Here is a 26,271-nt window from a genome sequence, read left to right as displayed (position 1 = left end):
TGAAAGCTCATATCATCTCATCAGAAACTCAGTGACTCTAAAGAGCGGAAGTGTAGCTATCTAGTCCTAGAGATCAGCCGGGGGGACCCACTGAAATTTCAGCCTATCAAACAAAACGCATAGCGTGTTTAGAAAAAATGAACAGTTTACATGAATGGCAATTACAGCCGGTGACAAAGAACCAAGTATTTGACTTCAGTGTGTTCATGAAGAACCGAGCCTTAGCTGCAATCGTGTTGACTAAGTAAGAAACAAGCCTTAGTTATAATTGTTTTGACTAAGAACCAAGCCTTAGACTAGTGTGCTGACTAAGAACCAAACCAAAGACTTCAGTGTGCGAGACAGCAGAGGAGGGATCTGCCTACCTCGAGCACCGGCCCCGCCCCCAGGATGGTTCTCTCCACCCCGCTGGCGAAGCCCTTCTGGCTGAGCGCCGTCAGGCAGTGGATGAGGAAGTTGGTGCTCTGCGTCTTGCCGGAGCCGCTCTCCCCGGAGATGACGATGCACTGGTTGACGCGCTCGCGCAGCATGGCGTAGTACGCCACGTCGGCGATGGCGAAGATGTGCGGCTCCAGCTTGCCCAGCTGGTGGTTCTCGTACATCTTGACGTACTTGGGGTTGTAGATGGGCAGGAACTTGAAGGGGTTGATGGCGATGAGGATGCTCCCGGCGTAGGTGTAGATCTTCTGCTTGTGGAAGCGCGAGCGCAGGTTGGTCAGGATGCTGTCCTCGGTCAGGGCGGGGAGGTTGCACAGGTCGTCAAAGTCCTCCTGGCGCGGCGGCAGGAAGCCGCGGGCCTGCAGCCGCCGGTTCTCCCTCTCCCGCCGCAGGGCGGGCAGGTGGACGTAGCGGATGGAGCCGTCATGGTTGCGCTCCTGCAGCAGGAAGTAGAAGCCCTCGCTCTGCGGGTGGCTGTCCTGGGCCCGCCGGGGCCACAGCAGGACCCTCTGCACGGGGAGGTCGCTGGCCTCCAGGACCCACTCCTCCCCGCCGCACTCCTTCACCTCCGCCAGCGCGTAGCGCAGGGAGCAGTCCAGGCCCAGGACGCCCGCCGCGTCCTGGATGACGGCCGCCGCCGTGGCGTCCTTGGAGACGCGCAGGGTGCAGCATGACTCCGTCTCCAGGGAGAGCCGCGGGTAGATCTGGAGAACGTAGGTCCTCCCGTCTTGGCTAGCTGTCCCCTCGCCATCCGTGACACTCATTCTGACACAGGGAGGCACGCTTCAGCATACCGCACTGCCTCTGCACTCACCATCTAAAACCTGCGGGGGCACCAGAGAGCACACATTACAAACACACGAAACAGAAGAAGGCTAACTAGCCAAAATACGTTAGCATGAGCTTTTTAGCAAAAAAAAATTTTTTTTAAGTGTATATTTTTGACTATAAAGATAGAAAGTTGGACTTTTTATCTGTTTAAAAACTGATTTATGAGACTGCTGCCTTTTCCCAAACTTTCTTTTCTTGGCAAGAGATGGAGATTTTGGGAACACACACACATTAGACACAGAACACACTGCCATCGAAAACATGCGGGAGTCTGGAGAGGGATGGCAAAGACATTACATTACATTCATTTAGCAGATGCTCTTTTCCAGGGTGGCTTCATAATGCGAAACATAAGTGTACTTGGCTAAGAACACTCCCAGGCCAGAGAGCATACGTGCGAAAACGCTAATTTAGGGCAACGATAAACCGCCACTCGACGAACGCGTGCGCAGTGTCCCGTGTGCGACCGGTGCTTACGGTCTTCACTGCGTTCCGCGCTCGCGGTGCACGCACGTTAGGCTGCGGCAGACTGCGCCCAGATTTCGACGATTGAGGCTATTTTCACCCCCCCCCCAGTCTACTGGCAGGGGGAACAGGCACAGGCATTTTCCCTCAGCGAGACGGCCTGACGTGTTTGTTTATACGTGCCCTCCGCCTGCGTCAGAGAGACGGGGCGGGAGTTTACTCTGCGAGAGCCGACTTGGGAGGCCTCCCGCGCGGACGCGGACGTCAGTCGCGGAACGCGGAGGCGCGGTTTTAAAGCGGAGGTTCTAAGCGCGGAGGTTCATGCGTTTTCAGAGAGGCACTTCTCCCCACACCCCCCCCCCCCCCCACCCACCCATTCTTGAAAATCAGGTTTTTCCACATTGTCCGTTAATGAGAAGCAGACCCCTGTTTGTTTGGGATCCAAACACAGCTCAGAATGCGACTGACATGGCGGAGTCCATGCTGGAATGGAGCAGGGCCCGCCTGGCTGTGTGCACTCTTCATATCAGAAACCCACCTGAAGCAGGAGCGGCACCGCGCTAACCCAAAGCCAATCAGAGCAAATGTTGCCCTAGGCCAGAGTACTCCCATAGTTTATCCTTAAAGTTTGGTAGGACCGTCAGGAAGTTTGTGAGGATACGCTATTATAAGTATAATTATTATTACAACTAAGACCTAAATATTTAGAGAGCAGTGGGCCTAATGCCCTCTCTCATAAATTAAGCAGGTCATAGATATGTGGGAAAATTCCTTCCTGTTGCATTGCTGCAACTTTTTTTTTTTCTGCAAATGCATCAAGGTGAAATGTTGCACTTGGCTGTACAAGGCATCTCTGCAAGCCCAGAGCAAACGGATATCAGCGGTTTCAGCTCAACAGCATGCCGATTCTAGATAGACAGCCCTCTCTGCCATTTAAATCCCACCCTCTCACAGACCCGAGCGCAAGTACCAGGGGCGGGACGGAAAAGTACCAGACAGCCGAGCCGAAACAGAAACGTCAAACCCTCCGATCTGGGGCTTTCGGAACAGTTCCCCGCCCGCCTGTCCCCCTCATCAATCTCAGCTGCCTACAGCCTGACCTTTCAGTCGGCCCCTACCCCGGTCGGCAGGACCCGAGGCGGCGCAGGTAGCCGTGGTTACGCAGCGCTACAGAGGGGGCGGAGGAACACGTGCACGGTCCCCGCCCCCTTCTTCTCACCCACTGGAGCCACGGCGCCTCTGTAGTTAGCCCACAGCCGCAAGCGCTTGTCATCGGCGCTGCCGCGAGCGCTCACCGCATCCTGACGCCACACTAAGCAGAGACCAGGGCCGGGGAGAGAGAGTGTGTGTGTGCACACAAATGGGTGAGAGTGGGTGGGTGGGTGGGTGTGTGTGTGCACACAAATGGGTGAGAGTGGGTGGGTGGGTGTGTGTGCGCGCACGCAGGTGAGTGTGTGTGTGTGTGTGTGTGTATATGAGTGTGTGTGCATACGCCAGTGAGTTCATGTGTGTGCACGTGTGAGTCTGTGTGTGTGTGTGTGTGTGTGTGTGTGTGTGTGTTGGCTGTCAAAAGTGCTGTCAAAAGTGCCATGAAATTGAGTTCGAATATTAGCTTTTGCAATTAGTTAGCGTTTGAATATATTTGAATTGAATATCATTTGCCTATAATTCACAAAAATAAGCTGCTTATTTTCGGGTGCAATATTCACGTGACGCTCCCTCTAAACTAACCTGCGCGTTGTTTTCCACAAGCGGGCAGTAGAATAGAGGACATCGGTGAACTTTCATACTACTACATCTCATTTATAATATGTATTTGAGATCAACTGTGTGGCGCGCAAGTAGAAAATCACGTTGAATTTCAAATCAAAAATCGAATCAAATTTCAACATGACCCGATTTGACAGTGGAAACGGTTGTGGCTCTACGTCAGCTACTTCACTTGACGTATGCACGAAAGTTCATTTTATAAATGAGCCCCCTGCAGTTTCTATAGCCTAATGCGCAAATGAATAAAGCACTTTCTCGTGGATGTAATTTGCCACAACTCGGCATTTATTAATCATAATAATAGGGAAATGATTGTTTATAGGAAATCCCTGTTTATTTCTTAACACAAAAACTATTCAAACAGCTAATACCTGTAGCCTAAAACAACATTAATTACTTACTCTGTTTAGTTTGTTTAACTTCTTTCATCATCCAATTTTATCAAAATCTTCAGAACAGAAAGGAAACATCTCGTCCGACTCCTTGACGCCATTTATGGCCAAGAAGCCGAAAAATTCGGCTTCTACTACCAGCTAGTGGGACCAACTCCTCCGATGCTTCTGCCATTTTCACCGTTAGTTTTCAATATTTTTGATCTGACAGAGGAAGCAACCTTAGCACAGGAAATTAACTTTGTGTGCATGAACATGATTCGCCGCATGAAATTAAAGCCTGTATATTTATGTTAATTACAAAACGCGGAATCAAAAACGCAGGATCCAAAACTAATATTCAAATCCTAAAATTTAGGTTCAAACTTAAAAAAAAAAAAAAAAGATTTTCAAATAGTTTTCTAACTTAATTTTCTAACGAATATTTTTTGACAGCCCTAGTGTGTGTGTGTGTGTGTGTGTGTTTGGGGGGGTGGTTAGCCATCAGGGTTCTGGTACAGACATGGGCTGAGCACACAGAGAATGTGGCTAAGGGCCACATGTGGACAATGTGGTCAGATTCACTACCGGTGAATCACCCTTCTGGGCCAAATACAGTGTGACAGACTGTGGCCCTGTCGCTATGGAAACATGAGACCGAAAACAGGAGACTGGCGCAGTGGGCGGTCACACTGTATACACCCCACAGTGGGCCCGAGTGCACATGCCTCACACATCCTCTTTCGTACATCTTCCCTACCCACATCTACCATAGAAGAACAGGTGTGGAACCTACAAATAGCTGGGTTCTGTACTTACTGAAGAATAAGAATATTATTATTAAGTGCAACTCTCCAATGTATAACATCCTCAGAAATACACCCTTCCCTGATGTTCAGGATGTGATGTCACACATGATTGGTATATCACTCATAAATCCTAACTTGACTGACATGTCCTTCAAAGCCACCCACTGGACTGTTTTTAAAAGGAGGATTTAAAACACTTAAAAATTATGAATCACTACTGAAACAACCTGTCACACTAAACTACAACTAACATACACCTCAGTGCTCAAGACACCAGTGACTCATTACACAAATACACAGCGCCTTTACTGTCATTGAAAAGCTTAATGTTGTGCCATGTCCTTCGCTCCCATAACAGCAGCGTAGCATCCAAATTAGTAAAGCAGTTTCATCATTATAGTGCAGAGAGACCACGGTAGAACTGTTTGTGCAACCAGTATACATACACTCCGATCAATGTTACACGACCTACCCTTATTACAAAGTACTGCCGGGCTACCTGCTATCAATGAGAGAGCGAGTCCAGGCCTGCCTTTGAAAGGGGTTTCCATTCATCTGTGAGACGTGACAGGGATGCAGCACAAGGCCCAGCTGCAGGAGCAGCGAGCTTAGGTTGCACTTTTCATTAGCATGAGACGTGTGGCTGCTAGATTTCCCACTGTTTTCAATACAAAAAGGCCAGTGATTAAGAGCAGGCTGCAGCCCCCCATCCCCCACACCCCCTCTTTTTCCCTGATCCGAGGTTTAGGCTAATTCCATCTGGTGTGGAGGAGTACAAAGGGTGATTTGAAGCCTTGCGGCCTTCCAAGCTCCAGCTCCAGTGCTGCTGCGCTGCGTGTGAGGATGGAGATGGCAACTTGCAGTGATTAACATGCTAACAACATGCTGACGGCAGCCCTGCCTGAGATTAATGTGCCAACAACATGCTAACAGTAGCCATGTATGAGATTAACGTGCCAACAACACGCTGTCAACGGCCTATTTTGAGATTAATGTGCTAACAACATGCTGACAGCAGCCGTGCCTGAGATTAATGTGCTAACACGCTGACAGCAGCCCTGCCTGAAATTAACGTGCTAACAACATGCAAACGGCAGCCTATTCTGAAATTAATGTGCCAACAACACGCTGACAGCAGCCGTGCCTGAGATTAATGTGCTAACAACACGCTAACGGCAGCCCTGCCTGAAATTAACGTGCTAACAACACGCTAACGGCAGCCTATTCTGAAATGAATGTGCCAACTACACGCTGACAGCAGCCGTGCCTGAGATTAATGTGCTAACACACTAACGGCAGCCTATTCTGAAATTAACGTGCCAACAACACGCTAACAGCAGCCCTGCCTCAGATTAACGTGCTAAAAACACACTAACAGCAGCCGTGCCTGAGATTAACGTATTTATGACATGCTAACGGCAGCCCTGAAATAGACTACCTTACTGTAGGTTTGCTATGCCTTATAACGTTTACTTAACCCAAGATAAATCATCCAGCTACATTTACCTTACCCTAGGTATGCCTTATAACGTTTACTTAACCCTAGACATACAACTACGTTTACCTTACCCCACATAAGCCTTACAATGTTTACTTAACCAAAATATACCTCACAACTATGTTTACCTTGTCCAGTTGGAAGATTTCATCTGTAGTTGTGAACAGAGAAAAGTTTGGTGGGGTATAGTACACAGGATGGCCTTAGGATGATTTCAAAATGGCTTGATATGTCCATATAGGCTTGTCCAAAAAAAGAATTACCAACCCTCAAAGAAGTTTTTAACAAACTATAGAACAAATGAATGGTGCGTTGGCTTCTCACAGATAATAATAGAAAGGAAAGACGGGAGCCCGCACTCTTAATGAATCGATATAGATTATGAATGTCTACGCAACAAAATCATTTTCATTTTTATTCCTATTTGGACAAAGAGACAGACATGTTTCCAGACATTCATAATCTATATCTATTCATTAAGCGTGCGGGCTTCCGTCTTTACTTTCCATATAGGCTTGTCCAACACTTTAAAAATACCTTCGTGAATTTCCCAGTTTCTCTTCTGAGTGTGAATATCCCCGCTGTGACACTGAAGTTCAGATCAGGTGAATTTTCTCCCCCTCATCTGTGGTTTTTGAGTCAGGCACACGTGAGATGCCAGGGGGCTTTCACAATGTTTAAAACAACGTTATACTATAGACTTGCCTCCTTGTGTTATGGGGAAAGAATCATATCGGTCTGGAAAGTTAGAGCTGGAGCTGAGCTCGGTGAATCACTCGCAGAGCAACGCGGCAGCGCCCTGATATTTACTATTCTCAGCCAGGTACAGCCGTCACATGACGTGGGCTCAAAATCACACGGCTACTGAGGCCTTACCATTCGGCCTCGATTATCGAGCTTAGCCGCCTGCGATGCTAGGCCACTATGTCATCTGAAATTGTAGCACTCTTCATCGGTTGCTCAAGAAGAGTGCACTCCACTGTCTGTGAAAGACCTCATTTGACCACGGTGAAAGCCCTTCAGCCAGACACTACACCCTGGTCACTTCATTCACAGATTATTAGATTTTCAAAACAGGCAAAATGCCAAAGCTACGGTTAAAGGCCAAAAAATGGCAAACTGGGAGAAACACGGGCGCACTTGTTCTTTGCTGCAAACCTACGGATGTTAGTAGTTTCCTAACAGAAGTGAACTTTGATGCATCAAACGCTTGGGCCTCCCTTCAGCGCCCACGCGGCTGGACACTACCGGGGAAAGTCCACGCGTGTGACTCACGCGGTTTCAGTGGAAACGCAGCGCCCACGGAGCAAGCGAAACGCAAGCATCCGCCCCGGGCCTGGGAACTCGGGCTTCTGCGCGGGAGCTCGAGCGTTCACTCCAGCAGCTACAGACAGGCACTGCAGAGGGAACCCTGCCCGATGAGCCCCCGCGCACGAGCCGCGCACAGCCAACCGCGGCGGCTCGCCTTATCTCGGGAGCGCAGCCAGGAAGCTGACGGTGTCACACAGCGGTTACTGCGCTGAGACGGGCCTCGTCCTCCCTCCACCGTTCCCGTTCCTCGGCGCGGGGTGAAACCGGAGAAGCGGCATTACGTCTTCGCCGGTACTTTCTGTGGGCCGTCCGCCAAAGACGCACCGGAGGGTGTTCTGAAGCCAAACGGAATCACGAGGAAAGGCGTGGCTACAAACCTGCCGTAGCAGCCGTATGTTCCGAGGTCTTCGAGATTGCTTCTCAGTCAGAAACTCTCTTTAAAGAACACTCTTTAAAAATGTATGCAAAATCACTAAAAAAATTTAACCAAATAAAAATGCAATAATCTATGGACTAGGCCTTGCTCTTGGTTAGACTGGATATTTTCCTCAGAAAGGCAGAAGTAGCCTGTATTCATTAAACGTGTTACGGAGAGCATGCGTAGTGTTTAATGAGCAGATGCTCAAATGCACTCAGATTCTGGCCACCAGAACTCAACAGCTTCTAAATGAATGTTCTCCACTTAACTATATGGGCCAGATCATCTGGAATAACCGGGCTTACGTTTTATAAAGGGGACAGAGTTTAAAACAGTTCTCATATAACAGAGCTGCTGACCAAAACCGCAGGATCCATAAAATGGCAGTGCATGCAAAAAAAAAAAAAAAAAAACTAAACCACACAAAGCAGCATTATCATTATCCTCAATCATGAGCTGGTCTGGTTTAAATCTCTGGGTTTAACTCTTTCCACGGACATCCACTGCAACTTCAAAGCGAACGCAGAACCCCGTTCAAAAAAACAACAAAAAAAAAAACAACTCAAGACGCAATGAAAATAGAAACATGGAATGTTCAGGTCAGTCCCTGACGATCCCCCCCAGAAAGCTCAGGGGACACGGAACATTCCAGAGATAAGGATAATGGACCTGAGGACAGGCTGTTTGGTTGGGGCTAAAGCCTCGGTCTCAACTGCATATTGCAGGCAGATGAGGAGCTAAAGCAAACAAGCTCCTTAAAATAAGTAGCTGGTGATCTGGGACTGAGCTCTCCCCCCCCCACCCCCACAGCCAACCCCCTACCCCTACCCCCCAGCGGAGACAGAAACACAAAAGCCTGGACTGAATTACTTCTAAGCCTCATTTCATGATTTTTTCTTTTTTTTTTTAAAGAATGAAATGTAGTGCCTGTGCTTCCACTGACCTCCTGCCAGTCACTGCGACTGTGCCCCAGATAATTAGCCTACCCCTCCCACCACCATCCTCATCCAATTAACACCCATCTCCATTTTCCCCAAGACAGCTACACCGTTATAAAAAAAGGGATCTTCGGCTAGTCTCCACGGGGGAACCTTTATTAGTTCTCTATGGAACCCTCTCCAGTAGGTGTGACAAGTGTTAAAGGTGTGAAAGCTTCCAGACTGCACCGTTTCGCCCAGCAAACACATGAACTAGATACGGCTCTTCCATGGAGACAATTAGGAGCCTTCGGAACCCTTTCTTCTGAAAGTGCAAGATGTGGGACTTCAGGTGCGCTACGTAAACACGCTCCCACCTGGATAGCGAGTGGATTTGTGAATCTTTTTCTACAGCAGACATATTACGGGCATTAATTATGTTCGCAGGGTAGGCGATGGGTAACATTCCATAACCTGCAATAAATCCACCAATAAAATATACGCAACAGCATGCGGAAAACATTCCTGTGGTTCCGCATTCTCCAGTAATTTCCCCAAAGCTGATTAATAACTGCTTACAGAGTAAGTTACGTGAAACTATTTTCAACTGCTCACTAGTGAGCCAGCCCACAGTGCCCACACGTTTGGAACTGGCTGATTGCACTCAGTCTGTAATGTGGCCTAGCAGTCTCCCATGTGTCATATAGCATGGAACAGAATGCAGAGGGCGGGGTTTGACCACAGTCAATTTATTTTTTAGGTTTACGCAACAGCAAACCTCCCTTCGGTGTGCTGCATGCTCGTCTGAACATTTCATGTTGCGGAGCTATAAATAGTCCTGCACAATGCGCATCTGCGGTTCGATACGGACACTGTAACTGGGGCAGTAAACACGACTCCACCAAAGAAAACCAAATGAGTCTCTTACAGTTTGTTTTGCACGTAACCCTGTGGGCTTGAAACCTTGCAGGCTAGTAAAGAAAAAAAGCCACAAGCAGCGAACCTGAAATGACGAGAGCTTTTACAACAGAAGGAGCAGGAAACGTGGCACACAAACGGACAGGTCCTCATTCCTCTGTCATCACGGAATGTTCCAGTCCCCCTGCGACGGCACGGTGGCCCGGGAAGCGCGATGCAGAGGATTTCGCCCCGCAGGGCGAGAGCGGAATGAGTGCGCGCTGCCTACCACACCGGTTCTGTAGATACACACCAGCAGAGTGACAGGCATGTGTGTGTGTAAGCCCCGCCCACAGCGGAGAGAAGAGGCCAGAGCAGAGGAGCGGTCCGCCGTCGGATCCCAGTCCGGTTCCGCTCCAGGGAGGGCCGGCCCGTCGCTAAGGGTGCTCGTCGCTAAGGGTGCTCTCGACTCCACGGCCGACTCGTCACCACAGCTCCAGAGACCGAAATCAAAGCGCGCAACTCCACCTGACTAACACAGGAAGTGAAGCGTGGGATGACTGGCAGGAAGCGAGTGAGCCAGAGTCAGAAGACCAGAGAAACGCAAAGCTCATCATCTGCGGACACGGAGCAGCGTCGGCCTCTCGATGAGGTCAGCTAACAGGAAGCGCACAGTGCCCCCGGGCTCCCATCGGGGAACGTGTCAGAACGAGCAGAGCCAATCGGTGAGGCGGAACACTCGGACCCGAGCGACTGTCACCCTGTTGCTAACGCAGGGGTGCGCTCGATCTGAGCGCTAAACCTCAACCCGCGGGCTGAAGAAAAAGAGGAAGCAAACCCTGCTGTGGGAGCCGTCTGCGCGGCTCTGTGCCGCAGAGGAGGTCTGGAGCTGCTGCCAGCACGACGTCCCGGAGGCACAAAGCAGCGCCTGCTGTAAATTACCCCCGGGCCCTCCGGCAGAGGGGCGGGCCGAGCCGCCGCCTGAATGGAAAGCGCCCTCCCCGGTGGAGTCTGCGGCTGAAACAGAAACGCTGCCTTTGTCTGAGGGATACCTCCATTCAGGGCCGCGGCTAACTCCTTCAGCAGATGGCAGGACGGCGCGCACAAAAAAAGGGGGGAAGAAAAGAAAAGAAAAGAGAGGAAAAAAAAAAAAAATCACCAGGCCGGAGATACGAGGCAAATCTGCCGGGCTTGTCGAGACCGCTCGCCCAGCAACGGACACAATGAGACGATAAGCGAGGCCCTGCTCTTCTCCAACACGAGAACACAAAGAGAAGGAACCTCCACTGGCCGCCACTTCACTCCCTTCTGCTACCTTCAACAAAATGTCTGGTGTGACAACTAGTGCAGGTGCACACAATCACAGCGGCAATGCACCGAAAGTTGGCAAAATCTGAAGAGGCATAAACTTATGCACGCACGCACGCACGCGTGCGCACACACACACACACACAGGTGTCTAATAGATGGGCAGTACCCCATGTGTTACTAATGTCTGAGAGAGGCACATTTGCATGGACCAATCCACGGCTCCAGAAAGCGAGGGGGCGCTGGCTTCAACCTGGGCGGCGGCTGCAGGGGCGATGCCCGAATCGCGCTTCTACCGATCCCGTTCTGGGGAGAACGCCGCCTCAGTCAGAGCAGGGCTCAGTAAACCCCTCCCTGTGTGTGAGGTCCACAGCGGGGCTGATCCAGCAGACCCGCCACCCCACCCCCCACCCCCACACCCCCACCCCCGTCACACGCCTGGCACGGCTCCTCAACTCCGTCCAGATGCCCGGTTTCACCCTGCAGAGGGGCACATCTCACATGATACGCAAGACAAGGGGCGTGGCCGGTTCTGCGCCGGTGTAGCTCTTCCGAACGAGCCGATGGGCACAGGGCGTGCCTTGCGGCGAGCGGCGGGCGGCGGGACGTCCTGCCAGTTTCAGTTCACGCCCGTTTTTGATCTCACCGATCCTCTGCAGATTGGCTGCAGGGCGCTTACCTGGCGACAGGGAGGTTTCCATGCAAACGGCACGCAAAGGGCCGCCCCCACGCCTGCCACAAGCCCCGCCCATCAAAACTCCTCGCCGCAGCGGAAGAGAAAACGGGCAGCCCATCTCACCGCGAGGCCTAAAACCAGAGCGCGTGGATCCACATTACACAGAGCCTTACACGCGGAGAGTAATGCAGTCCAGAGCAGCGCTCCTCCCGGGCCCTACCGCTGGCATGCAGGGCGATTACAGACCCGCGCTCTGGAAACAGAGCTAACGCAGCGTGAGACTGTAACCCACACAGCCCTGACCGCCGGGCCTCTGCAGCCTCTGCCAATGAGCCCCTGAGAAAAGGGTTTAACGACAACGGAGACAGGGAGGGAGAGCTAGAGAGAGAGAGAGAGCGAGAGAGAGGGGGACAGAGAGAGGGGAAGAGAGAGCAAAAAAGGGAGGGAGAGAAAGAGGGAAAGAGAGGGAGATAAAAGGAGAGATGGAGGAAGAGAGAGACAAGGAGGGAGAGAAGAGAAGAGAGGCGAAGAGTAAAAGAGAGACAGGGAGAGAGGGAGGTAGGGAGGGAGAGGCAGGGAAGGCAACAGAGAGGTAGGGAGGGAAAGAGAGAGGAAGAGAAAGAGAGGGAGGAAGAGAGAGACAGGGAGGGAGAGAGAGAGGAAGAGAGACAGATGCAGGGAGAGAGGGAGGAAGAGAAAGAGAGGGAGGGAGGGAGCGATGCAGGGAGGGAGGGAGAGAGGGAGGAAGAGAAATACAGATGCAGGCAGGGAGGGAGGAAGAGAAAGAGAGGGAGGGAGGGAGAGATGCAGGGAGGGAGGGAGAGAGGGAGGAAGAGAAAGACAGATGCAGGCAGGGAGGGAGAGAGGCAGCAGACCGCAGCTGGGCGGTGTTCGCTGTAGAATCAGGAAGAGCGAAAGGGGAAGCTGAGGCGGGGAGGCAGACAGAGGGGACATTGTGCTGAAGCGCTCATGTGGGTCTCTCTGGAGAACACACCACCAACACATGATCCTGGAGCGGCTCCGGAACAGCCCCCCAGCACAAACCCCCCCCCATCCCACCACGGCCAGACACTGCAGCTTAATGTCAGGTACTAAAACCTCACTCCACCCCTCCAGACAAACCCCTGTCTGAGACAGGAGTGCGGGACAGTGAGTGGATATGAGGTGCTTGTCTCATTTGGGGGGAGGGACGTAGGGGGAAGGGGGGAGGAGGGGATCTCTCTCCCCGCTCGCCCCACAGCCCTCTTCTACAACACTTTGCCGTTAACTTTGGGACGTCTGCTGGGACTCAGGGCACAAAATGCGGAAATCCACAGATTTGGTCAAATGAGAGGCCCACACACTGGGGACGTGACCCGGCACGCTACAGGAGGGCCGCGATCAAAACTGCAGCTCACGCGTACGCTGTGAAACTGTGCTACCCAAAAGCAGCTCGGCAAGGGAGAAAAGCCACGAGAAGTCGAGGGTCCGAGGCAGACGGCTTTGTCCTTTTAGGTTTCCAAGAGTCCAGCGCTCTCGCATTCCTCCCGTATTAGCGCACCGCGTCAGCGTCCATCTCTAATAAACAGAACGAACCGAAAGTAGCACCGTGGTACAGACAACAAATGTGATGCGGGCAGACAGGCAATGGACTGCATTTATATATAGAGGCTCTCTCTTTGTTTCCGTCTCCCTCGCTCTGTCTCGGTCTCCCTCTCAGTCTCTCTCTCTCTCCCTGTCTCTCTCCCAGTCTCTCTCTCTCCCCCCAAGTCTCTCTCTCTCTCTCTCTGCCAGTCTCTCTCTCCCAGTCTCTCTCTCTCTCCCCAAGTCTCTCTCTCTCTCTCTCTCTCCCAGTCTCTCTCTCTCAGTCTCTCTCTCTCTCAGTCTCTCTCTCCACAGCTGGCCCTCTCATTGGGAGTGCTTAGTCACCCCGCCACCACCCAGCAGTCCTGGCGCATTTATAGCCGACTGTTCTCTGAGTCTGAACCTCAGGGCCCCGAGGAGCGGGGGCCCCGTCCCGGGGTGGGGGCCCGTCCCCGGTGGGCCCCGCGGCTGTGTTCAAACACTGAGCTCCTGGGGCCCATTTACAGTGCAGCCCACGGGCCACTGAGGCACAGGGCTCCCTCATGCACACAGTAACTCTCTCTCACACACACACACACACACACATTGAGCCTCTCACACACACAGACTCTCTCTCTCACACACACATTGACTCTCACACACACTCTCTCTCACACGTACACAATGATTCACACACACACACACACACGGTAACTCTCTCACATACACAGACTCGCTCGCTCACACTCTTTCTCTCACATACACACATACAGACTTGCTCACACACTCTCACACAGACCCTCAGGCTGCAGAGTCATTAGAAACAAGGGGCTGCCTGTGTGTCCCTCCTCTTCCTCGGTTCCCGAGCGATGATCGGCCTGTGAGGAATCCTCCACTCGGAGCATAAATAACTCCTCGATTCCCGGGACGGCGGCCAACTGACCTCATTTACGCAAACAGCGCTTCCAGCCTCCCGGGGAAACTCACAGTTTCCCAACGATCTGACGAAGCGTCGCGGCGGGCAGGCTAGCGCGGCTCCCTCCGTCAGCGCACGGGAGTCGCCGGTCGCGTTGCCACGGAAACGACTGGGCCGAGGCCACGTCCCGCGCTCGCCGTGGCGATGACGCCTCACTCCGGCTGCGCCCGAGAGGCCGGGGCGGACGGACCACTTCCTGTGTGTGAGGTCATGGTCTGGGCCATTAGCAGGGGGGCCGTCACCCCCCCACCCCCCAGTCTGCCACGTGCGTGGAAGAGACACACCGGCAGCCAGCTCAAATACAGCAGGCCAGACTGCAAATGAAAGGCTGCATTCTACCAGAACCAAACAGGACAAAGGTGCATACCCAGAGACCAGCAACACATCTCTGTAGGGTTACATTCTCCCAAGTCATAACAATAAAATAGTGTGTAAACTGTACGCGTATAACTGCTAAGGGGTGCCATGTAGTCAAATGGGAATGGCACTCACTATCCAAAAGAATAAGGATTCAAGACTTTAATTTTGTAAGTTGCTATGATACAGGGTGGCCTTGTTAACAGAACATTCCATAAACGGCATCCTGATACTAGCACATGTGGTTACCTAAACTACTGAAAGCAAAGCGAGCCAGTAAACTGTAGTGAGAAGACTGCACAATAAACAGTTGACCTCATTTGAATAAGCCTAACCAAAACATGTCGTTCCAGCTCTCTATCTGATGCTTCGCTTCTTCGTGCTCGGTCGATTCGGACCACCTGAAAAGGCGTCGCCGGTCAGCTCGGATTACTCTGCATGGCCCAGATTTCCCAAACTCTAAAACTCGCTGAAACCCGAACTCGCTGACGTGCTGCGCTGTGCAGGAAACCATTTCTGCTTTTTTGACCCGGCCTCGTATGCAGCACACAGCACACTCTCGGGGCGAGCTGCGAGAGACAGGCAGACGAATTCCTCGGCTGAAGTCGCCGCTACAACGAACGCCGATCACCTCTGTGAGAAGCGAAACCACTTCTGCTCAAAACGACGGTCATTTCCTTTTCTGGCCAGGCAGACAACTCCCTCCGGCAATGACAGGTCACAGGACCTCTGTGATTAGACAGCTAGCGTGCACTTTTTGCGATTAAAATAAGTCAAAAGCATTGCTACGGGCGAAGCCAAACGAAAAACGCCAACAGTAAAACAAATGTAGGCCATCTACAAACTGAAGGTCCGGCTGTTTGCACTTAGCCTATAATTACAGCCATTTTTAAACATGCATTACAGCATTGGCTGCTCTGGAAGAACAACGCGGCCAGAAGGATTGCAGACTCCTGTCCAAGTGCTCTCTGTTCGGTGAAAGAACTTATAACCGTTTCCATACATTTTACCAAACGGACGTCACAGAAAATCCACACCGCATAGCTCGGTTAGCTACTAGCTGCAACATTCAAAGAGATATTCTTTCCTCTGCCCCCAGAGCGACACACCCATGTACATTCCTGTCAAACTACTGCAGCACTCCACAAGATTACAGGCCTCGCGTCTCCATAAAGTCAAGGAATAAAACGGAGAGAAACTGAAGAAATTTGGTCGACATCCTCCAAAATACGCCACCACTAACGCTTTAAGTATGTTTTGAATGCGGCTAATCATTTAAATAAAGACCTGCTTTATGAATGGCAGTCCCTCACACACCATCAACAAATTATTGCTCTGCACTTCAAACTAAAAAAAGAACACGTGGCACTCAGTACACCTGTAAAAACTAACAGTAGGTGTTAAGTTGTAAGCTGCAATGCTTAAATATGGACTTCAGCTTTTACAAAAATCCATGGTGTCATGTTGCCACAACAACCGGTCGACAACTTGTGTGTCATCGCCTATTGTGAGTACCTGCAACGCTTTGTTTTGCTGCTGGGGATGAGAAAGAGGCATTGAGTAACTTGATCGGGAGGGAAAAGCTGGTGACTACCTGCACACAAACAGAAGAGACCTCTCACCCTACCCTGCCCTGCCCACAGATCCACAGCGCACAGTTGTGCAGGTAACAAAGGCCCCCTGAAAGGCAAATACCCGGCTGACAGGCCTCTGCCCGCGCACAATGCCAGGAAAACACCCCAGACCTCCACCAGCTCAGCTCGCGGCGGCGGCTTCCTGCCCGGCTAACCCCTGGGTATTGTCATTTCAGTACATTGAGAGTCATTAGCCGCCGAGCCCCTGCACTGCAGCGAGGGACAGCTTTGTTGTTGACAGGTAGAGCTAGGCCCAGGAGGACCAACAGGCCTACTGGGCCTTTTCTTTGCACTAAGAGAACACAGTCACTTGCTGCTGCTGCCTGCCAGAATTAAAACTAAACCAGCGCATCCGTGTCCGACTGCATCTCCTGCAAAAGTGGGAGATTGCTTAAGGATTTTTTTAAAGCCGGATATTGGGAGTTACAACTAACTTTCAGTTACTTCAAATTATCATTTTATTCTTTTACGTTTTGACCTAATTTCACAAAGGGGCCAGTTCGAGGTTTGAGACCCACAAGGCACAGCTATTGTGCAAATGTTGCCAACCTTTTAAAAGTGACTTTTCCGATCCAAATGCAAAAACATCCTGGAACAACTATAACTCCAACGAGCTCCTAAAGATAAGATAAACCAGCGTTGGCTTGAGGCTGCATTGGAGGGGAATATTATGTGCAAATACAGGCCTGAAAGACAGAATTGATTTTCCGACTAACTGCGTTTGGTTTTGTTTAAATACTCGCTCTTATGAGACGAGTGGCAGGTTTCCTCTTTTATCAAAATGACCATTTCCTAAATCTAAAGCCAGCTGAGAAAGGAACATGTGATCACACTGATTACAGAGGACAATGGGGATAGTTGCAGGGGATGCACCCTGCAACTAAAGGCTTGGGCAGAGACAGTGACCGTTGTGTTTTATTTTCACTTTATGTCCGACTCTGATCTACCAGATCTGTAACACAAAGCTTGTGTCTTGTTGATGGAACATCATCAGCAATATAAAGTGATTTACACTGGTTTAAGCCTTTTTATTAATAAACAAAAGGGCTGTTATTTCTAATGCAGTTATGTGGTGAAGATAAGCGAGAGCAGTGTCTGTTCACTCTGAAGGCTGTTTCATGTTAATGATTTACTTGAATTGTCTGTGAACCATATAAATTTAAGGCAGTGAAGGACGGGCCAGCACAACTAGGCGAGGAACCTACAACCTTCAATGTGTCATCATTTTAAGGACAACATGCTGTCTAATAACCCACGTAGAAAAGGGGAACAATGACAGTTCCTGTATTGCTCAGAGGGACTTTTATTTTGGTACTGTGTGAAGTCAGAAGTCAAATACAACAGAAAACTATCATTCCTGAGCTTTTTTTTCAAAGCACTACACTGTAAAAACCATTTAAGAAAAAAAAGGCCTTTTTATTTCTTTTTTAAAGACAGAACCAAACCTTCCAGTGCTTTTGTACGATGTGGCATTGCATCCTTGCTGAAGCACGTAACCTGAGATAGAACATACACTCATCTGAAATCATTTCCTAGCCTGTGAGAAAGATCACAGGCTTCAGTAAAGACTGGCAAGACTCCTGCAGAGGACCCCCATGTAGCCTGGATTTTCTCCTACCAGCAATGTCCATCGAGATCTGAGGTCAAGGTTTCGAATTACCTGTCCCAGTGCCCTGTCCCCAATAATAAACAAGAACCAGGTGGGCAAGAATCAGGATTTAACCCTTAAACACCATTTCTTTCGCCTTGTGTATATAAATAGCCGCCTTGATGTAGATCTGCAGTTTTTACATTCGTCTTGAAATAGCGGTATCTACACTAGTTATCACTTTATGATAAAAGCAGAATATTAGCGACTATCAGATCACGTTCAGTTATGCTCAATGGCGGTTCCTAGGAAGGTTAGGTTATACCATTACTAACTCCCGAGGAAGGAACTCCCCCTGAACTGCTCTCCACCCACTTCTTCAGATACGGAGCAACGGGAGAACTAAAGGCCATATGGCTTCTTTCTTTTTTACTGAAAAGAAAAGGGCCATCATTGTCTTTCCGCATGTCCATTACTTTCAAGATCCTTTATAGGCGTACGCTGACGACAAATCATAACTAACGGCCTTGTTTTATATCAATCGCAAGTGATTCTCCCATAAACGCTGAACAAAGACGTCGTTTCTATCGACATAAAAAGTTGAGCCCGTGCTGTTGAGATAACCGTGTTATTATCCTGTTCTCTGAGATGGTTATGACAGTCTATGTATTCACTGTCGTCGCAGCACCTCACCCCACTGCAGGAGAACTTCAGCTACCGTCCTCAGCTATTATGCCCCACGGCCCTGAAACTGTGCACAATGCATCTCCGTTGAGACAGTGTGGACTCAAACTATGATTTAAAATCACAACGATCAAAGCAATCGCTAACCAAAAGCATTGTACATTTTCTCCAAATTACACACGAGCAACATTACGCTACCTTCGTGATTAAGTTTTTCCAAAAACATACGACTCAGACATGACTCATGTTTTAGCTACTGTAGGTTTTGGCAAAATCTCTGATTTATGAATCTGTTAAGGGGAACACGCTCTGGATCTAAAACGCTACAGAAAGTTATGAAGATAACTCCCTATCAGATGACAGACTGCCATTTTGATGCTGCACCAACATGTTAGACACAAAAGGATGCATCTTATTTGTCCAGGAGAATTCCTGTTGCTTAGGCAATAATTACGAATAGAATTAACAACTCGGGGGTACGTCGTTACACGTATTCTTTACTCATAACCTTCGTCTGGGACAGTGCCACACAGTCATGCATCACGACTTTCTCATCAGTCCATATATGGCACGGTTCAAACTGCCACAATAAATAACATAATTGAAATCAACCAGTAACATTATCTTCTCCAAAAACTAGTCGATTCACATAGATAATACACGAATAATCGGAGTGCAACATCGCAACGTTTGAGAAGATTACAAGTACCTAACTTCATGGATGTAACTGGCTAGCATTACCTAAGCTATCACTATTTGTATAAGTAGCCTTAGCCAGCTAACGTAAGCTACATGGCCAGATAATAAACGTACAGCTGGATGATTAGCTGTATTAAGAAAACAATAGTATACGTGACACCATTGTTTCTGAAGTCAAATACGACGACTCTCACTCATGTCACATTTTAAAACTCGAACTACAGCTAGCTACAGCCAGTTGCTTTGACAATAATATAGCAGTTACTGGGCTATCTGACAAGCCAATGTTTGGCCAACTAGACCAAGTAGCAAACGTTCGTTGACTTGCCATTACGATACGTTCCCAGAAAATGTTCCGTCTTAAACAGTCAGTATGTTATCTCAAATAATGTTATCTACTGAAAAGTTATAATGCGCAACTTCAAATGGAGTAACTTGGCCAACACAGCGAGTTTGAATCTAGCTCAATGAAAACTTTTGTTCAAGGCAAGGACTTGAACAATCCAGGTACAAAAGCTTAGCCTGCAAGCTACTTGATCGTCCGAACTGTTGCAATAACAAACTTACCTGGTTCTGGTGTTTTTTTAATCGAATAACGTAATCCAATTCGTAGCAAAGTCGTAAACTTTGAAAGAGAAATCTCAAAGTTCCCTTTCTCTCCCTATCGAGGCGGCTAGCTAGCTAGCCAAAGACGTTATCGCAAAGTTTTCCAGACAAAGTCCTTGTCTGAAATCATATTAATCTTATATTTCAATACAAGAAATGTTGTGTCTATCGCGGGTTATATATAAAAAATCAATTAAGCAATTGAAAACCGTATCCCATTTCAAACTTTACGGTTCCGCCGATAGACACGGCTAGTAACCTAGCTCACTACTTCCTTTCTCTGTATGAATCTAACGTTCATGTTACATCGCCCGACTAGGAGCGTTAAAAAAAGTTCACAAAAAGCCGCAAGCTGGTTGCACACAATACACGTACTTTGAGACAATTCATTTTAATTCTTCAGCGTCCCCTATGGTGTGGAGGAGAATATCGCCCTGTGGTGTTTCGAATGGTACAACCGAAGTGAAATTTTTCATCTGCGTATAGTCTACATCCGAAGTTATCTAAACTTTATTAAATAAATTAGGCCTCTTTCATGTGAGTAAAAAAAGACCCTTCCCAAATAATTGCACTTAAATAATCAATCCGTCAATACTTTTTGAAATGAGAATGAAGGCTAATCATCTCATAACAACCATTTCTTGTTCTGGTGGGAAATAAACCTGTGACCTGTATCTGAACATACAAGCTTTACTTGTGCAAATAGCAGAACAAAATCTTTCCCTTAAGCGACATGCTCAAAGATTAACTAAACACATGTAGAATAATTGTAAACTATGAAATACTATAAACTATGAAATACAGTATTCTTCATGTAGCCTACTTCAGTAACATATTAGCCTATCATATTTCAGAGAAACTCAGGAACCAAATGAAGGAATATAGAATTGGGCCGGTGAGATTAACTTCAGTTTTTCTTCTTGAATCCAGCAATGAAACCTTTGAACTGCTGTCTGTACAAATTTTGAATACCTCAGCACACAACTTGACATCACCCTTCATAGTGAATCCAACATAACCTACTCCCTCTGGTTGTAGGCAGTATCTACGCTTCAAGGTTCATAATGGTTTAAATAATATCCTGATTTCAATTTCAGTCTTCACCAGAGCCTCTGCACCCATTGAAATATAGTTTAAATACACATTGCTCCTTACCTTTCAACTCTGAAATCTGACCAAGGCCAAGGAATTGTTTTCACTCTATTGAATTTTGTTTTAGAGATTGGTGGTTCCTTCTCTCCCTCCATTTCTTCTTCTTTCTATTTCTTATGTTCCCTCTACTAAAGCTTTATTTACTGAGCTATTGCCCTTTCTATGCATCTTGTTACTCTCAAGCCTGTTCTAGTCAATGCCATTGCTTCTCTTCCATTTGCCCCAGTTGTAATGCTGTTTGCTTACAAACAGTTGTAACAGTTTTGTTTTTCAACCCAATCTGTGAGTTCATTGGAGTGCCTTAATTTTAATGGTATTTTTTTCAACAGATAACATTAAGCAAAAGTGCAGCCATTAAATCAAATCCAAGCCATCCATTTTTAACCTTCTTATTCTTGGTCAGCGTTGCAAGGAGGTTGGAGCCCATCCCAGCATGCATTAGGGGAGAGGAAAGAGTGCACTCTGGACAGGTGTCTAATCCATCGCAGGGCACACCAAAATTCAATGGTATGAATTTGGCAGTACATACACACTGCACATTTCAGTTCAGTCATTTAAAAAGCATTACAAAGTAATGCTTTCACATGCTGCAGTACTGGGCAAATTTCTGTTCTAGGCTTTGTCCATTAATGAAAAACAATACAATCAATAAGTATATAATTACTCTAACAGTCAATAAATGTGAAATAATGTGCAAGATCAGGATACAAATAATTATTTGAAAAAACAAAACAAAACAAAAAATAGTGTTGATGTCCTGCCAAACATTTTATTATAGCTTTCCAGAATTTAAAAACAGTAGTTTCTTAGACAACCCTTGTGCTCTTGTGAATAATTTTACTGGAAATATTAATTTACCAGTTCCTTAAAGGCCAATTAATAACAGCCAATAGTAAGGCATCTGAAGATATTGCAGGAGTGGAAGAAATCTAAAAATATATTTAAATCCGCTGAAGTGCAGGCTTTCGTTTACAAACAGAATAGACCTAAGTAAGTCCTTGAATAATTCAAAAATCTACAAAATGAGTGAATTCCAAAAAAAGCCAAATACCCCAACTGAAGCAGAAATAAAAGACATCAACAAATCTTTTGTGCAACATTTTTTCCTTTGTCCAAAAAGTGACTGAATATGGTATAAGTTAGCTTAGAGCAACATCTGATGTTGAATAACTGCAATTGCACCCAACATCATGCAATTTGTACGGTGTAATTACACAAAATGACCAAGAGGTGCTGATGAAAATCCTCCAGGGTGCTAACTCGGTGCTTAAAATATAATTTGGGAATATCCTGCATTATAGTTTTAATCATTGCATTAATAAAAACGATTTTAACTACATTTCAACTACTAGGCTACAAGTGCCTAGGTTATTTCAGCTCAATGAGCAAAAATTATTGTGTTGCTCTGTATATCATTTCTGCTAAGCAACATTAAATCTATTTTGCTGCCAATGACAAGATGAAAGTTCACTGCCACCCTAAACAGTTCACGGCAGCTTCATCTAAAACACAAAACAGAGATAGTGGACTTCATAATCATACCCAACCACTAATAAACAGGAAGCCATAGTGCCACGTGAAACCGTCCCTTTAAATTTCAACATAGCGTCATCTCAGTTTTAAAAACAAGCTAGCGTGAGATCAGATAAGAAAAAACAGTAAAGACCTGGTGCTAGTGTCAGTAGAGCCCTGACAAACAACAAAAGGGGAAACAAATTCAAGTTATGTTGTAATGTTACTACTCATAGTTGTGAAACATAAAATACTATTCCCAACACACCCACCAGAAGTGCTGAATAGGCTTGTGTTTTATTTGTACGGCAATCCACAGAGCAGTATTTTTCACTTTGTCAACTTTGAAAGAATATTTTACCAGTGGGATTTATGTACAGCAGGGCAAAAAACCAAAAGCAAAATAAAACAAAACAAAATAGAGAAAAACAAAGAAATACAGAATTATGCCATTATAGATTATGTATTTAAATCTGTATATCATAACATAGTGTGTATATTTATACCTTTTTCTCACATTTTGCAATATACTCTGACACAACTGCTTTTGTATACCACTCTGAATCACACAACAATGACAGCTGCTGAAAAGCGTATTCTGCTTCTTCATGTTTTCCTGTGAGTCCGTGACTATTTTAAACACTGACCTGAGGGGAGGTGCCTCTCCACCTGCCTGGCGATTAAACAGGGCGGGGCATATGCACCGGTTACCTGAGCAACACTGGCCACCTTACCCAGTGATTTTTATCTAAAATTACTGGGAGATTAAAACATAAATGGATTAATTGGACAATTGATATATTGATTGGTACGTGCCTTTTTGTAGTTATGTACTGATTAATTTTGCCCAGTTTTTAAAAACATGTTTGGATGTATTCAAAAATGATTCCCCTGAATATATGTAATTTCATACTGTATCCGCTAGAGGAATGTATGTAGGTTTTGTTCTCATGTTAGCCATTTCCTTGTAGCGGTTTGGGTGTTCATATCATTTGCAGGTTGCTTTATTAGATATTGCATGTGTATATTGTGGGTCTTAATGGTTCATGGTCAGTCCTTGGTAGATTGTTTAGAATTTTTAGAAGTGCATAAATGTGTGGGTCTAACTCCCTGGCTTACCGTTTGTGGTTTTCATCGTTGACAGTGGCAGTAGTTCCACGAATGGGTGTTTTCAACAGTTTAGGTGGTGTTGTTGTTGACGCCCAGGATGTGGTTGTTTTAGCCTTTCTTTCTGACGTGTTGTTTTCGCCTGTTCACGTGTGAGAGCAGCATGCTTGATATCAATCAGAGGGGCCAGTTTTATGTAGTACATTTATGTATTCAAAAATAAAGAGGTGCAAGACATTCTCAGATCATCTTTTCTCCTGTCTTAACTGCTTTTAGCAAAAAGGAGAAGTACATGTACACGTGTTTGTTGAAGTAATACCGAATCCCCAGGAGTAGAAGTTGTAGAAAAACTGTTTGGTGAGAATCAGGGAAGTCCCAGGCTAATTTGCGTCACCAACAATGAAATGTAGGTCACAAAGGTACCTGAGTGACCTATGATGAAAATGCACCTGTGTGTGTGTGTCTGTGTATGTGTGTGTGTGTGTGTGTGTCTGTGTGTCTGTGTACATGTGTACATGTACATGTATTTCATGAGAGGCAGTAGATTACAAAGGGATTGCAAAAACAGCAAAAACTATGCGCTTATGAGCTTTAGCACTGAGCATTTGCACATGAGCCAGTTCGATACCAAGTTGCAAATGTAGAAAAAAGAAAAAACCCCAGGCAGTCAGGTTTGCAGTGCCTAAAAGTGATAGTTTGGCAAAGCTTCATTTCTCTCCTGCAGCGTCAAAGAGGGCTTTTCTTTTGCAAGCTGCTTCTATACTCTTATACTCTTATTTTTTTGGCATTCTGTCAAGCAGGTGCTCTGCTTCAGTTCCCACAAAGCAAAGGCCGTTTGACTGTTGCTGTCAGTCCAGAAGGGGATTTCACTGCAGCATTGCTGATATCTAGCAATCCTACATTGTTTTTGGATGGAGGTAATCTGTTTGAAGACAAAGACCTTAGCTTGCCTGATTAAAAATGTCCTATCTTGACTAACTAAACTAGGAATTAAATACAATTAAATAATTCATTTAAAAATGTAATGTTTTTGACTTAATTATTTAATTTTATTTCAGTCCTGGTTTGCTTAGTGGAGATATGACACTTTTAGGAAACAAAAACATTGGTTGGAGAGAATCAGGGAAGGCCTCAGGTTAATCTGCTTCACCACCCATGAAATATACAATGCAAAATATACAACTGCTTCTGGACTGCTGTTATACCCTCCTCTCTGGTCTCCCTTCCTACCTGTGCCAGCAAACCACTGCAGCCAATCCAGAACACAGGCACACAGCTTGTCTACAGCCCTCCCTGCCATGTTCATATCACATCCCCCTTCCTTTCACTTTACAGGCTACCTGTCTCAGCTTGCATCGCGTTTGAAACCTGCAGGACAGTGAATGCAGCAGCTCTACAATATCTCCAGTCCACCTTCAAACCTTACTCACCAGACATGCAGCTCCATTCTGCAGCCTTGTCTTGGCTTCATTGTAGCCGCCTTAGACAGCTGTCCCAATGCTAGTCCATTTGTAATAGCCCCACAGTGGTGGAATGAACTTCCTACAAAGATCATTCCACTGGCCATTTTCTGACACAGATTGAATACTCACCTCTTCAGATTGTATGTTGGCTCCCCTCTTTTCCCAAAAACTGTTACATTTTTTCTTTTATTAACAAGGTATTTAATAAAAGTGTTTCTAATCATGCCGTATATAAGGAACAATGTACGGTACGCACAGCAATACACATTACACACCCAAGGCATTGAATTAGACACAAAGAATGACAAAATTCACGACCTACCATGGATAATAAGGTTCTAAATCAAAATAAAATAATGAAATTTCTATTACATTCTCTTTATGCTTTCCTAAGTTTCCCCTTTTTCTGCCTACATTTGTTATTGTACTGTTTCAGAAATTTAACATAAGGATCCATTACTGGAATTTAGGGACCCCATATCTTATCAAACATCCTAAGCTTGTCTTTAGCAATGTCAATTCTGAAAGATAAATCTTTAAAAAATACAATAGACTATGCTTGTTTACATTTTCCCACGATAAAACAAGTGACCTTTTCCCTGCAAAAGGCATTTATCCATTAATGACTTTGGTTATCTTACATCACTCCACAATCTCATAAATAATAAGCTTGGTTGCACCTGATACACAGGTCAGGCACATTAGAAGTCAACAGATGCCAGTTGGAAGGTGTTGAATCTGCTTTTAATATGCAGTGATATGCAGTGGAGGGTTGAATGTGTGAGCCCTCAGGCATTCCATGGACCACTCCTCCAGTGAGGTGTCATATTGCATGTCCTCCAGGCCTCAAATCTGTCTTCTGCTAATTCTTCGGACTGTGGCATGAAAACACCATAAAGTAATGATATTTATCAGTGTTGCTGAGTCAGACATTACCTTTGTGATAATTTTATGAGACTTCTAAGTAGCACTCCATTCTTATTTAATTACTTGAGGATTGTTCTTGTTTGGATGTTGACTGTATGAATCCATGATTGAAAAAAGTTAACTTACTTACTTTAATAATGCTGCTCATGAACTCGTTGGTCCAGGAATGTTGTTTGCCAGGTATGGCATGGCTGATCACATACTTCAGGTAGATGAGATTCTCTTACATATTTAGTTGTTCAGGTGCTTCTGGAAAATGAGTGTAATGTATGGGATGGGAATGGGATGGGACAATTTTGTGGACCATTCTTGACT

The 26,271-nt window shown here is 46.7% G+C and overlaps 1 protein-coding gene across 14 annotated transcripts in view; it reads right to left on the bottom strand.

Moving 5' to 3' along the window:
• The window catches only part of si:zfos-588f8.1, a 68,777-nt gene extending 48,651 nt beyond the window's left edge, over positions 1–20,126 (bottom strand). For 13 of the 14 annotated variants that reach the window (XM_064331693.1, XM_064331696.1, XM_064331695.1 and 10 more), the window contains exons 1-2: positions 19,757–20,125; positions 366–1,262 (exon numbers count right to left, since the gene is read on the bottom strand). In XM_064331693.1, coding sequence (XP_064187763.1) covers positions 366–1,202 — 837 coding nt within the window. In that variant the 5' untranslated portion in view covers positions 1,203–1,262; positions 19,757–20,125. Of the gene's footprint in view, positions 1–365; positions 1,263–19,756 lie in introns of all 14 variants that reach the window. The other variant, XM_064331692.1, reaches the window with a different exon arrangement.
• Positions 20,127–26,271: the final 6,145 nt, after the last annotated feature.

Source organism: Anguilla rostrata, chromosome 4 (assembly GCF_018555375.3).
Source record: "Anguilla rostrata isolate EN2019 chromosome 4, ASM1855537v3, whole genome shotgun sequence".
In the NCBI taxonomy this organism is placed as follows: domain Eukaryota; kingdom Metazoa; phylum Chordata; class Actinopteri; order Anguilliformes; family Anguillidae; genus Anguilla; species Anguilla rostrata.
Note: the sequence above shows the minus strand (reverse complement) of the source record. Positions and strands in the feature narration are given on the sequence as shown.